This window comes from Lepidothrix coronata, unplaced genomic scaffold (genome assembly GCF_001604755.1).
Source record: "Lepidothrix coronata isolate B3197 unplaced genomic scaffold, Lepidothrix_coronata-1.0 Scaffold52, whole genome shotgun sequence".
NCBI lineage: Eukaryota > Metazoa > Chordata > Aves > Passeriformes > Pipridae > Lepidothrix > Lepidothrix coronata.
This window is the reverse complement of record NW_016690232.1, coordinates 2,936,034-2,949,016: the sequence shown is the minus strand read 5'-3', so window position 1 is coordinate 2,949,016 and position 12,983 is coordinate 2,936,034. Positions and strand designations below refer to the sequence as shown.

General features: G+C 56.1%; 1 protein-coding gene across 1 annotated transcript in view; it reads right to left on the bottom strand.

Moving 5' to 3' along the window:
• Positions 1 to 9,414, bottom strand: part of LMX1A (LIM homeobox transcription factor 1 alpha) — a 42,412-nt gene extending 32,998 nt beyond the window's left edge. Inside the window, exons 1-2 of the mRNA XM_017815759.1 lie at positions 9,339 to 9,414; positions 8,558 to 8,744 (exon numbers count right to left, since the gene is read on the bottom strand). Of these exons, the coding sequence (XP_017671248.1) occupies positions 8,558 to 8,744; positions 9,339 to 9,414 (263 nt within the window). The remainder of the gene's footprint in view (positions 1 to 8,557; positions 8,745 to 9,338) is intronic.
• Positions 9,415 to 12,983: the final 3,569 nt, after the last annotated feature.

The following is a 12,983-nucleotide window of genomic DNA, read 5'->3' as shown; positions in this document are numbered from 1 at the left end:
TGATTTTACAATGGCAGGGGTTGGAGAAAAGAAATGACAACACTGACTCTTCCAAATAAAAAAAGCTGCTGCGGCTGAGAACTGCCTTCAGGTCCCTTAACCTATTTCTCTCTCCTTTCCAAGTTTTTCGTGTCAAAAGCTTCCCTGAGCTTTCAACAGCAAAGAGAAAATTCCCACCTTGGGCGATGCTATACAGTGAAAAATCAACTTAAAACGTGGCCCCACTGGCCTCAGGCAGGGAAGAAGTCATCCTCAGTACACACAGTCTCCAGGTTCACCCAAGGAGCTCTGAAGCACAAAATCAGAGGAGAGGATGCACCTCCCAAAGAGATCAATCACATCCAAACAGTGATTCTCGGGGAATGGCTCTTGCCCCTTGCTGTGTTTTTAAGTCCCCCACTTTGCTCCCTTGCAGGGCAGAGAACCTTGCCCAGAGGGATTTCGGGGGCTCTCCACCCCACTGAGATGGTTGGTTGTCATTCCAGAGGAACAGACGTACCGGGGAGAGAGATTTTGCACGGTGCCGGCGGGGGCGGAGGACAATGGGCTGAGCAGCGATGGTCGTGTGAAAAGGGATTTGTTCCGCTGTCAAGGACAGCATTAGGAAATGAAGCCCACGAGGGAAGAAGAGGGGTAGGGAGCAGCAAGAGACAATGTATGGACAACGGTGACAGGGAGACAGCTGGGAAGGATCAATGCCGAGCCCTGACGGGCTTGCAAAGCACGAGTACCAACCGAGGAAGCCTCGTCCAGCATCCTCTGCCCTTCCAGACGTTTGCCCCAAGGAAGACAGGATGCATCCATGCAGGGCGAACTTAAATCTGCAGCCATAGAGCCACAGTAACCCTCGGACAAGGATAAGCATCCCTGCCTCCTGGGATGTGCTGCGATACAGAGGAGAGAGGTTCTCCTACTGATTTGTGCCTTCTCCTATCGATCCGCACCTTAACCACGCAGATTCATGCCTGGGAGAAGCTGGCATCTCTGCAACACAAGCTCTCAATCACCTTCGGTCAAAGGTAGCCCAAGGTGGAAAACACAAAGGCAAGCATGACATAAAAATTAGGCATATCTGGAGAGAGAGCGAGAATTCATATCCAGCATTCAAACTTGCCCAGCAAGATGCTCAAAGCACTTATGATGATGAAAAAAGCCTTTTTAAGCTAGATTCATATTTCCAGCTCCATTTCACGGGTAAAGGAGCCAAGTCTCAGCATTTTCTCCCACATGCAACTATGGTCCATGGTACCCAGAGCAGGCACCAGCACAGGAGACCTGAACCCAAAACAGGATCATATTCATGGGCAGGGGAAATGCTCTACTGAAAACAGGTAGGGGCATGCAAGTACACAGTGCAATGGGAGAAAATAAATTGTTGTTTGCATTGAACAAGACGTGATTTCACCCCTGCATTAAGAAACACATGTCATCCTCCTGAAAGCTCCAAGCTTTGTGGGAGAAACCCCTATTTTCAGGTAGCCAGTCTACAAAACGTGACCCTGAAGGATCCCTGACAAGCTGAAGAAATTGGTCTTTTGTTAATAAGACCCCGACAAGACAGATAAGCAAGAAGACAGAGCCGCCTGATAGAAAACACCCCAAATAAATGGAGCAGGGTGCCACCAGCCCAACACTGTGTCCCTGCTGCTCACACAGCCCCGGCACAGCACCACTCAGTCTGCCCAACGCCTTTTGCAAAAGCTTCGACCTCTGGTTGTCCGTAAATATTTGGGGTGGGAAGCCAGGGATTACAGAACCCCTCTCCTGGGCAACCAAGGTTTCATGATCTTAAAAAAAACACCCACAAAAACAAACACCAAACCTCAAACAGAGCTGCAATGAGATGCCTGCCGGTTTCGCAGAGACATGCGAGACAACCCGGGTGCATCGTTTGTCCCTGAGGAGCAAGGAGAAGATAACCAGAGACCAGCTGCCTTCTTTCTGCCTAGGCAGTATTACTTCCAGGTTAAAAAAGTATTGAGGAACAAAACTGAAGTCCCAGGCCAGCGTCACGGTGGCCATAGGCTGTCACACGTCGGCTCAGGGTTTGCTACGTCAGGGAGCACCGCTAGAACCCCTCACCTCTCCCCTTCTGAAATCTCAAACAAATATACAGAAATTCGAATTTCTCACAACAACACATTTATGAGAAAAAAAAACCAAAAAATTTTGGTCAGCACCAGTATTCCACCCTAGCAAACTCCAAATATTTTCTCCCTGCTCTAAATACATTCTTTATTCCTGTTGTAGAGGAGGTGCTTGATTAAATTGCAGGCAGAGGCACAGTTCTCCAGCCCAGGCCCCCTCTCCCTGCTTCCCATTTGCATCTGTAGAGGGCACGAGCCAGAGACAAAACCGAGCACAAAGGGATGAAGAGCATCTTGAGAAGAAAAATACCCAGGACACTCCTCTCATTCCCACCTCCCTCCATCTCAGCAGAAGCCTCTTTTTCTGCAGACATCCTCCAGCACTGAGGGGTGCAGAGAATCCCCCTAGCTGCACGTCATAGGATTCATTAGAAGTGGGGTACTGTGAATCCAGATCCAAATCTGACCCAAACCACTGGGTTTTCTCCCTCCTCAGCCAGAAGTAGGACTTGCACCCTTGTGAGTAGCAGAGACCAACTCTCACCCCGTGAAGTCCCATTTTTCCCCACTCCAAGGCAGAGGGTGCTTTGGGGTCCCCCCAGCCACAGCTGGGGTGAGCGTGCAGGATCAGAATCAGAAACCATAGGTTTGGGTATGTTGAGGCCACCCCACTGTTGCCAGTGGGGATGGGGGCAGTTGGCAGAGATCAGGCTCCCTGTCAGCACACGCAGCCACTGGCAAATCCCGCCCGCACACTGAGCGGCCTTCAGCACAGCTCACACCCAAGACCACCGTCCCCTCTGAAATCACCTGGGGGTGACCACACCACCAGACTCAGAGCCTGCTGGAAAGCTCCCCGAGGAAGCACCAAGCAAGAAACCAAACTGTAGGCTCTCTGAAATCCCCGGCTCGGCAAATCCCTGCCTGCGCCTGGTGGCTGCGAGCAGGTGAAGAACCGGCGAGGCGAGGGCTGGCGAGCTGGGGCAGGAGAGGACCCCAGCTGTCTCTCCAGCTGGTGGAGACAAAATTCTCATCAAGATGAAACAAAACCCTCTTTCTTCCCCAGCCGATTTCTTTTTGGTGCCTTCCTCAGGACTGCAAAAATCTGAAGTTCCCCCAGCTCTAAGTGCCCTGTCAGTGCTTTTTCTTTCCCTGTGGGGTGGGGAAAGAAATAAAAAAGGAAAAAGGGGGAAAAAAACCCCATAGTAGGTCCAAAATAAGATGACAGAAACCATGAAGAGTCCAAAGGATTCTCAGGTTGTGGCTCTGATGACACCGACCTGCAGCGTCCAGGGTCACGTTGCTAACGAGCAGGAGAAAGAGGGATCCCAAAGCCACCCCTTGGTCCCCGCCACAGAGGGACAGATGATGAGTATATTCAACTGCCTCACTACCAGTCTGCCAAACGTCACTCCCTTCCAGACCTTTCTATGAAGCATTAATTGTAAAATACAAATCTAATTAAGGGCAAAGAGAAGGGACAAGACGCCAAATCACTTGTCCGCTCCCTTTGGAAAGGGGGAGCCCCACGAGCAGGAGGACAGGGGTTGGTGGAGACAGAGGCAAGGCGTATTTTGCTTGCCTGGCATTTCCAGAGTGGATCCCACAGCGGCCTCCGTAATGCCGCTCTCATCGCTGCATCCCACTGCTTCCCTGCTTTTCCACCCCCCACTGGCACAACAGGGCAACTTAAAAAACAAAGGACCAGCGCCTGTCCCAGCCCAGCCATACCAAACACGGTGGGGGGGAGGCCAGATTCAGCTGCCCCACAGCCACACTCATCCCAGCCCACAAAGGGTTGGTACACTTCCTCCAGGAGATGTGGGCGAGGACAGAGAGGTGCTTGCTACAGGAGATGAGGTGCTAGGTGGGGATGGAGAGCAGGCAAGAAGCAAGGAAAGCACTAGAAGAAAAGACTGAGGGATGGGAAAAGAAAGATCAGCAAGAGAAACCTTGTGCTACAGAGCTGGCATGTGCTCTGTTACCCCATCAAGACCAGCCCGACTGTTCCCAGTGCCTGGACAGCTGGAGAAACCCAAGTTAGCATCATCTTCTCCACAGGCTGCCCTACAAGAAGGGAAAAGGACCTACTGTTGCACTCTAGCTGGGCTGACCAGTGGCTCCCTGGAGGGACAACTCTCTCCCATCAGTCACAAAAAGCGCAAAAAGTCCCACTTCTCCAGGCGAGCGAAGGCAGAGGACTGCAAATCATCAGGACAAACCCATCAGACCACAGCAACTCTCCAGCTGGTGGGACTAGGCTGTGCTAAAGTGTTCAGCATCACCTTCTTCGTTCAATCCGTTTGGGATTATCCCCTCACAGCCCTTCCGGGCTGGGGAAGCAGCGCCAAGGTTTGCAGCTAATTGCGCAATTACATTCATTACCCACGTTAAGCAAGATAAACAGCCACCATGCTCCAAACCTCTTCCCCCTCTCTCCTCTACAGCAGCAGCTGCCAGAGGAGCCTCCAGCGGGTGAGAGGAGACTGCACTGCCCCAAGCCAGAGGATCCATCCACAGTCTGGCAGGACCACACTGCCAGGGATTCAGGCTCATTCCTTCATATGAAGATCCTGGATGTGATTTTAAAACCCAACACTGATGGGTTTCTCTGCACGTATGCTCTTTTGTGTTCACGGTCAGAGGGTGGAAGGATTTATTTTTTTTTCCTTTGCAATTGGATGCGACTTCTCATTTTATTTCACAAAGGAGGAGGTGGAGGCACCCATGCAACCCCACGACTCCGGGAGCAGGGGATTTTGGAGCTAAGCAAGGGGAGCTTTGTGATGACGGCGCAGAATCTGGCAACAGCACAGAGCCATCAAGCCGTGCGAAGACAGGGCGAGCATCACACAACTGCCTCCCTCGGCCGGGGAGCCCGGCATGGCGGTGGCGGCTCAGGGGCTGCAGCCGCCCCTCCACTGCCGGCGCCCACATGCCAGGCCTGCTCCGAGATGTGCTGGCCATCTGCTCCTGCCAGCCGGGGCTGGGGCCGGGGCTCTGCGCCGTGGCTGGGGATGTGCCAAGCCGTCCCGCCGTCGCCACGCTCCCCAGCTGCGCCCCCCGTCACGACCGCACCGCTGTCAGCGCTCCCAGCCCCCAGAACCGGCCGGCGGGGTTTCCGCACACCACTGGCATCACCTGCAGTGGGGTTGCCCCTGTGGCTCCAGGTCGTCCCTATGGCTCTGGCTCTGTTTGGCCCATGCAAACCCACTGTGAAACACCTCTAGGCAGGCAGGGCTCAGCCATTCCTGTCCCCATGCAGATTTTAAGCTTCTGGAGCAGTCCAGCTCTTCCCGTTGCTTCCAGCACTCCTCCCCACTTATGGCCAGGTTTAATACTGCCCCCCAAATCTGCCACAACAAAAGCCCATTCCCCTGACCACCACCACAGGGGCCCCACGGCCGAGGCACGTCCCCAGGGCCACTTTACAGTCAGGGAGCCGGCCAGGGCGAAGCCTGAACCTTGTCATAGTTGAGAGTTATCAGGTTTGGACAAGCGCCGGGGGCTGTCGCGGGATTCGGGATGTTCTGTAACGAACGTCCTCTGCCCCAAATAGACGCTGTCCCAGGGGCACAGGCTTGAGCCGTCCCTCTCCAGGAGTCCTCCCAACCAGCGCTGGGGAAACTGCTCCAAGAGTGACCCCCAATTCCCCACATTCCTGGCCGGCATCGCTATCCGAACTGCCCATGGGTCCTGCGCTGCAGCACCCCAAAGCAATGCTAGCCTGGCATCCTCAGTCTTTAGTCCATCGCTCTCCAAGTCCTCTCCCAAGGTCTTCCTCTTTGTGTCAGACAAAGAAATGTAAAACATGTGTTTTAACAAATTATTCCTCAATTTCTAGAGTCCAGCAAGTCAGATGCTTGCTTAAACCCATCTGTAACACTTTCCATGGGTGTATTTGTAACTGAAGGCATTACTCTGCCCTCTTACACTCTGTCATTAATCCTCTGCAACCTTGTTACAAACTGAGCTCAAACAGAGAGTAAAGAAACATATTGGAAAATACCGAGCGGACTCATCTTGGGCAAAACACCCCAACAGTCACCATCTGGAAGAGAAATCCTTTCTTTCGAATTAAAAAAAAAAAACAAAAACAAAACAAAACAAAACAAAAAAAACCCAAAACACCAAAACACCAACACCACAACACTGGCAGGCTGGATCCTGACCGCTGCCCCAACACCCCGAGCATTTCACACACAGACACCCCAGCCCTCCCACCCGGCGAGCTCCACTGTGTCCACGGAGAGGCCTCGGGAGCCCGGCTACGCCGCTGCCGCAGGGACCATCGGCTGCTTTTACACCACTGCGCTGCACAAGGAGTGTCAGTCACTTGTGGTAATTAACCAGCTATCAGCTCGAGATAATGAGCTCAGTCTGAGAGCAGCAGCTCTTGCTCTGCGTGTTTCACACTGAAACCCCCGTTATCGACATCGGCACCGCAGGCGGAGCAGGCACAGAGCTCCTGCACCCGGGAAAATGCTCAGGCCTAAGACAGGACAGGCAGTTTGGGCAAAGAAAGAATGTTTTTTGTTAAATACAGAGTAGTATGTAAAGCTCGGCAAAGCCCAAACAGTTCTTTGGGACTCTGCTCCACATCCTTGCCATCACCAGGTAAGGAGTTGGAGCGCTGGCACAGCAGAGAACACTGACAGGGTGATGGAAGAAAAAGGGACACAGACCCGCAGCCCCATGCCAAAATAATGAAATAAAATTAAATTCAAGGGGACAATAACATGATAGCAAGGGGCAGGCGGGTGCAGGAGGGGGACAGGCCAGCGGCAGTTCAGGGCTAAAACCATCGCACCTCAGGGAAACCGCCCGTCAGAGAGCCTGCTCCCCAGCTCGAGGAAAAGTCACCAACCCAAACACAACTGGGGAATAACCAGGATAAATGGAGCCCGGGAATAATTTGTGACATTTTTTTTCCTGCAATCATCCTTGTCCATCCCAACAGTGAGATGGGCACAGCAAGACACCAACTGCGGCACTGATTTCTTTCATGGCCAAGAGACATCAGCGGAGGGTTTCAGGTTGGAGCCGCTTCCAGAGCTCGGAAGCTGCAGTCAGGATTAAAATCTATACATGCACCAAGCTGGAAAGGCATTTCTAGGTAATATTCACCCCAATTCCCCCTCGATGCTCCAAGCAGAAAATGAGAATTCGATTGTTTTGGAAATGTATGGGAGCCAGTAGCCAAATTTCTACGGACAAACAAGCAGCATGCCCAATTCCAACAAATTTTTGCTTACAAAAAACCCACCCCGTAACACAGCTCCGTCCTTCCCACTCTGGCGGCAGCTAATTCTTCCGCTCTTTCGTAAACATTTGAAAACAAGGTCACGCGCACAAATTCTGCTTTCAATTTGCCTTGTATCCATAGTGATTAAACTCAGACCCACAATACAGGACTTAAAGGAGGGGAAAAAAAACCAAAAAAAAAAACAAATTTAAAAAGGCCTGGAGCCAGGTTAGCCCCCGGCACACTCGCCAACTTGCTGAAGGCCAGGGACGAGAGCACTGCCGACGACTGTTTTCTCGTGTAACAGTGACATGGGAATTAAATCCTCCGGGCTCCAGCAGCCCTGCTATCACCATAGTGAGGGATCCAGCCCCCCACCTACAACCTCCTCAAGAAACAACCAGCCCCGAGGCAACAAAAATTTAACGGCTTCGAAACCCAGCCGGGGAGTGGGGTCCAGAAAGGACGGCAAGAGCGGGATGAGCAGGAAAAAACGAAAGCAGCTGCAGGAGACGAAAGACTCCGCGGCCTTCTCCCCATTCCCACTGGAACGGGTTTTCTTTAAAAAAAGGAAAAATAAATTTTCTCACTGTCTTTCCCCCCAGCCCCACACTTGCCAAAGGGGGAGAGTCGGGGCTGGAAGCTTTAACCACTTCCATCCAAATTTCCTCTCCACCACAGACCCGGGTGCAGGCAAAGGCCCTGTGTGACAGTCAACATTCTGAATTCAGCAGGGCCTTCCTTAGTTCCTGCCGAGTGCCTCAGTTTCCCCATCTGACCCAGGAGAGAAGAATAGCATTTCCCTGCCTGTAAAGATATTAGGAAAATACCCTTGTCCAGGACTAGGTCAGGGAGGATATAACGTTCCTCTTCCAGACACTCAGCAGGAAAATAAAGCCAGAGGAGATAGGAAAACACTTGGCTCCATCCCTGGGTAGACCTGGGGTTTCCATGGGTCTCACAGGCTCCTGACAAAACATTCCTCAACTCCCAAGGCACAACCCAAGCACAACAAAACACCTCCAAAGAGGGGAGAACCAGGGTGCACCAAAACTGCAGGGGAAAAGCACAACTCGCTGTGCAGCACAGTAAGGGCTGACACCTCTCGGGACACACAGGGCAGGGGAAGTGGGGAGCAGCGATGGGACACCAGTCTCCCCACCCCATCAGCAGGACACTGGGAGCAGAGAAAGGGGGGGCTCTCCAGGGGCGGAGGAACACTTACTTCTCGTAGTCCAGCTTGCAGTAGAGCTTCTTGTCGCGGTAGAAGCAGGTGGTCTGCAGGGGCTCCTTGCAGGACGCGCACTGGACGCACTGCTCGTGCCACAGGCTGTCGTTCAGGCGCAGCAAGAACCGGTCCGAAATCACTCGCTGACACCCTTCACACACCGACTTGGGGGTCGCGGCTCTGCCTGTGGGGAAAGACCTAGGGGTTGGTATGGGTGGAAGGAAAGGCAGCCGGGGAAACGGGCTGGGCGAGGGACGGATGGGGGGGGGGTCCCGCGGCTTTCGCTTCCCCCGCCCAGGCTGGTGGGTCGCGGGGGGACGGGGGAGTGCGAGGAGCCGCTGCGGGATCCACGGGGGACCTGTGCCTTAGGGCAGCTCCGAGGGGGGCACGCCGCCCCCAATTTCGTTCCTCTCGGAAAGGCGGCAGCGGCGCCGCGGCTCAGAGAGACGGCAATTGTTTCAAACCGATATTAAAACGAAGATAGAAAGAAAAAGTAAATTATTTATTGTTAGATACGAAGGAAAGGCCTTCGCTACGTGGGGGTTAGGAGGGCACACAATTTAATGCCATCGCGGAACGAACCGGGCGCGGGGAAGGCGGGCGCCGGGCGCACTCCCCGGGAGAAGGCAGCGGCGCCGGGCAGGGCTGCGGGCAGGAACGAGCTGGTGAAAGCTGTCCCCGGGCCTCCCGGACCCCGGCGCCCATCGTTCGGGCCCGCCCGGCCGTGCCCCGCCCTAGGGGGGGTCCCCGGGAGCGCAAGTGCGGTGCCCCGACTTACCCAGCAGCGAGGAGAAAGGGGCCGCGGGATCCAGGGCGCTCTGCAAACTCTCCTCCATCTTCAGCCCGTCCAGCATGGTGGGGAGACGGCCGGGCGAGGGGCCGCGCCGCCCGCCTGCCAACACAGCCCGGACACACCGCGCTCAGCCCGGACACACCGCGCTCAGCCCGGACACACCGCGCTCAGCCCGGACACACCGCGCTCAGCCCGGCCGCCGGCCCCGCCGCCCCCGGTCGGGGCTTCGCGGCCGCCCGCCCGCTCCCCAGCGCCCCGCTCCCTCCTCCCTCCGAACGGGAGAACCCCCCGGGCCCCCGCTCCGGCTGCGCAGCCGCTGTCCCGGGCGGGGTCGCAGCGGCCCCCCAGCCCCGCGGCCCCGACGTGCGGGGCGATCGGAGCCGTGTCCCCCGCGGCCGCGGGACGGGAGGATACGGGGCTGCCGTCGGCGGGACTCGACCGCTTACCTGGGGCGGCCCGGGCGGTGCCTTCCTACGGGGAGCCGGCGGGAGAGGCGTCCGCTCCTGGGGGGTCTTGTGGAGGGCCCTCCCTCCCTGGGCTGTCCCGTCCCCCCCCCGCCTCCCCGCCGCCGGGGCTGCTCGGGCTGCGGAGCAAGGCGCGACACCCTGGACGGCTCCGGAGCGGAGCTCACCAACCTGCGGGGAAGCGCCCGTCCGACTGCTGCCAAGGCACATTTCCTGGAGCTGATACCTCCCTGCCCGACCCCCACCCCCTGCCCTGCCCTCCCCTCCCCACTCCACCCCACCCCACTCGGAATAAGTTTCCTCCCCGCTTTCCTACCTGGCTGCAGGCACTGGCCCTGCCACGCCTCGAGGGGCCGGCGGCGCTTCCCGGCTTCGGGGTGTACGGCCCAGCCGCCCCGGCTCCGCTTTACTCCCTGGCTTTTTTTCCTTCTTTTCCTTGAAAGCCAAAAAGACGAAAAGAAAAAAAATAAAAGGTAGAGGGTGGTGCCCCACCACAGCGTCTCTCCCGGTAATGAAACCAGCTGGACTTAACTCCCCTTTCCAGGAGAAGCCCAGGCCGGGAGTTTTTGGGAAAGCCGGTGCTCTGCCCGGGGCGGTCTCCGGTGAGGATGCGCTCCCCCGCGCCGCGCATCGCCCCGGGCGCCCCGCTCCCGCTGCTCCGGAGTGTTTAAGGAAAAGGAGTGTTGCGAGGAGGAAAAAAAATAACAAAAAAACCGAAAGCCGGAGAGCTGCCCCGCAGGGCTCGTCGCCGGTGATCGCTGGCGCCGAGCAGGGCTCGGTCCGCTCCGGGCGCCGGTACCGCGGGGGGAGGCGGCCCCTGGGAAGCGGCGCTCCGGCTCCGCCAAACCGCATCGGTTTCGGGGAGGGGAAACCCGCGGAGGAAAGATCCCGCCCGGACGGGGAAGCTGGAACTTGCAGCCTTCCCGTAGTCCCGGCGCTTTCCCATCCTGCTCAGCTCTCCCCTTCTCTCCTGCCTCAGGGAATTCGCTGTTTTTCGGGGAGTTTCACGGCCCCGCAGGCCGGGGCCGCCCGCTGCGGGGCTGGGGCCGCGTACCTGCCGCTGCCAGAGCAGCCTGGGCAAGGGACAGCGGCTTCCCCGGCACGGAGGACGGCTGGATCTCCCGTCTCTGGCTGGCGAGCGGGGACACGGCTGCAGAGCTGTGAGGGACCCGCTGTAGGATAGTGGAGGATGGGAGGTTTTTAGGGGCCTCACCTCCTGTGTTTCCCGGTGACCTTGGTACCAGGGGCAGGAGCACTCCCAGCCCCTCCATGGGGCATCCTCGTCACCAAGTGTTCCCCTCACACAGATGACGTGGGTGATGTTGGGACCCGAGGTCATGTAATTTGGGAATTTGTCAGAAGGAGAGAGGCCACAAGTTAACACAGGTACCTCACCACCCTGCCAAAATCCCGTGGGAGTTGGAAACAGTCCTGAGACTGTGTATCCCAGTATAACTACACTCGGGCAGGAAAGCATTGGTACCATCAGAGCTCGTCCTGAAACAGCTCTGATCCCTCACACCCAGGAAGGCTGAGCTGCAGCTGGGAGGCACTGGGCTCTGACGCCTCCATCTTTGGCTCTCTGGAAGGTCTCTGAGCAGCTCCAGCCAAGATTCTGGGTAGCCAGATCCATTGGACCCACCTTGCCAAGACACCAGCCCAGCAAGGACTGCAGCAGGAGCTCCAAGCACTGCATGCTGCTCATCCTGCCTGTGCAAACCAGCTGTGCAGGGCAGTAGATTTTCCTTACACAGCCAGAGGAGGTCAGCCCTGTGGGGTGGGAATACCATCCATCAGCACTGCTAAAAACTGTGTCCCTGTGCAGGACACCTTGCTTATAGACTCATACCACCCACCCAATTTCCTCTGATCAGAGATGCAGGAGCAGCTGGGAGGGAAGTCATTCCTTCTAGATGTTGCCACCCCGTGGTGTTGTTCCTCTTCCTCCTTCTCCTCCATGCGAGGAGGGGTCTGGAGACTGCCTTACCTTGGAGCTCTCGTGCACAGTTCCCAACTCGGTCTGTGGAGGATCAGGTTTGATGACTGAGCCAACTGTGCAACACTGAGGAGGCTGCAGCAGAGTGTTGCTGCTCATGATTTACACATCCACCAGTTTCCACACATGTCACAGGTACTGGAGCCCTCCTGGCCTAGTGCAAAGGATGGTCACCAGGTGAACCAGTAAAACACACAAGAAGTACGATCCAAGTCCCCTCACTCCCAAAGCACACCTTCACCATGGGCAACTGGCCTTACAAAAGATGGCAGGGTATTTCAGGCAGCTCACTGCAGCCTCTGAGGACCAGGGTTTCTATGATTAGTTCACCAGGGGCTGAATTAGGTGCAGCAGCCCACATCAGCAGCTGAAGGGAATTAAGCCAGAGGAGAAGCAGGACTAGGCTTTCTCCTTCTAGCTGTAGGGTCTGCAGGCAGCCAGGTGTTGCAAAATCTGGGTGGTCTGGGAAAACTGCATTAAGCAGAAGCTGTCAACCAAATTAACAAGGCCACAGCACTAGTAGAGGGGCTGCACATCTTCCCCAGCCATCACCCCGCTGGGGCTGCCCAGCTGTCACGTTTTGTGCTGGTCCCCACTGTTCACTGCTGGAAGGAGATCAGCAGCACTCAGCTCCCAGGGCAGGTATCCACAGTCACAGCACCTGACACGGCTCCAGACAGCAGCAGCCAGATCCCTCCTCCAACATCACCTTAACTCTGCCCAGTGAAGCAGATGCAGAACCACACTGGGGCAGGGAGGGCTGAACCCAGAAGCAGGCACAAAGGAGACCAGGGAAGAAGGTGGCTCTGAGCCACCTCCCCTAGGACAGGAGTCAGTGGGCCAGCTAGCCAGCATCATGCAGGTGCCTTTAATGCCTGAAGCCAGCTTGACCCAGAAGACAAACACCTGCCCAGCACCAGAGATATCCCTCTACACCACTCATCCCTGAAAGGACCACACCTCCCTCTCCTTCTGCCGCCCTCACAGCCCTTTATAGGCATCAGCTGCTGCACACCCAGCTGGGCTGGCCAGCCTGGCAGAGAGGCAAGCCAGAAACCAGCCCACATCCACAATGCTGTCAAATAGGTGATAAAATCCTCTCCTTTCCCCACTGAAATCCCCCAAACTAAGCATGTCTCAGGTAGAGTTAATTGCACAGAGGGCATAAGG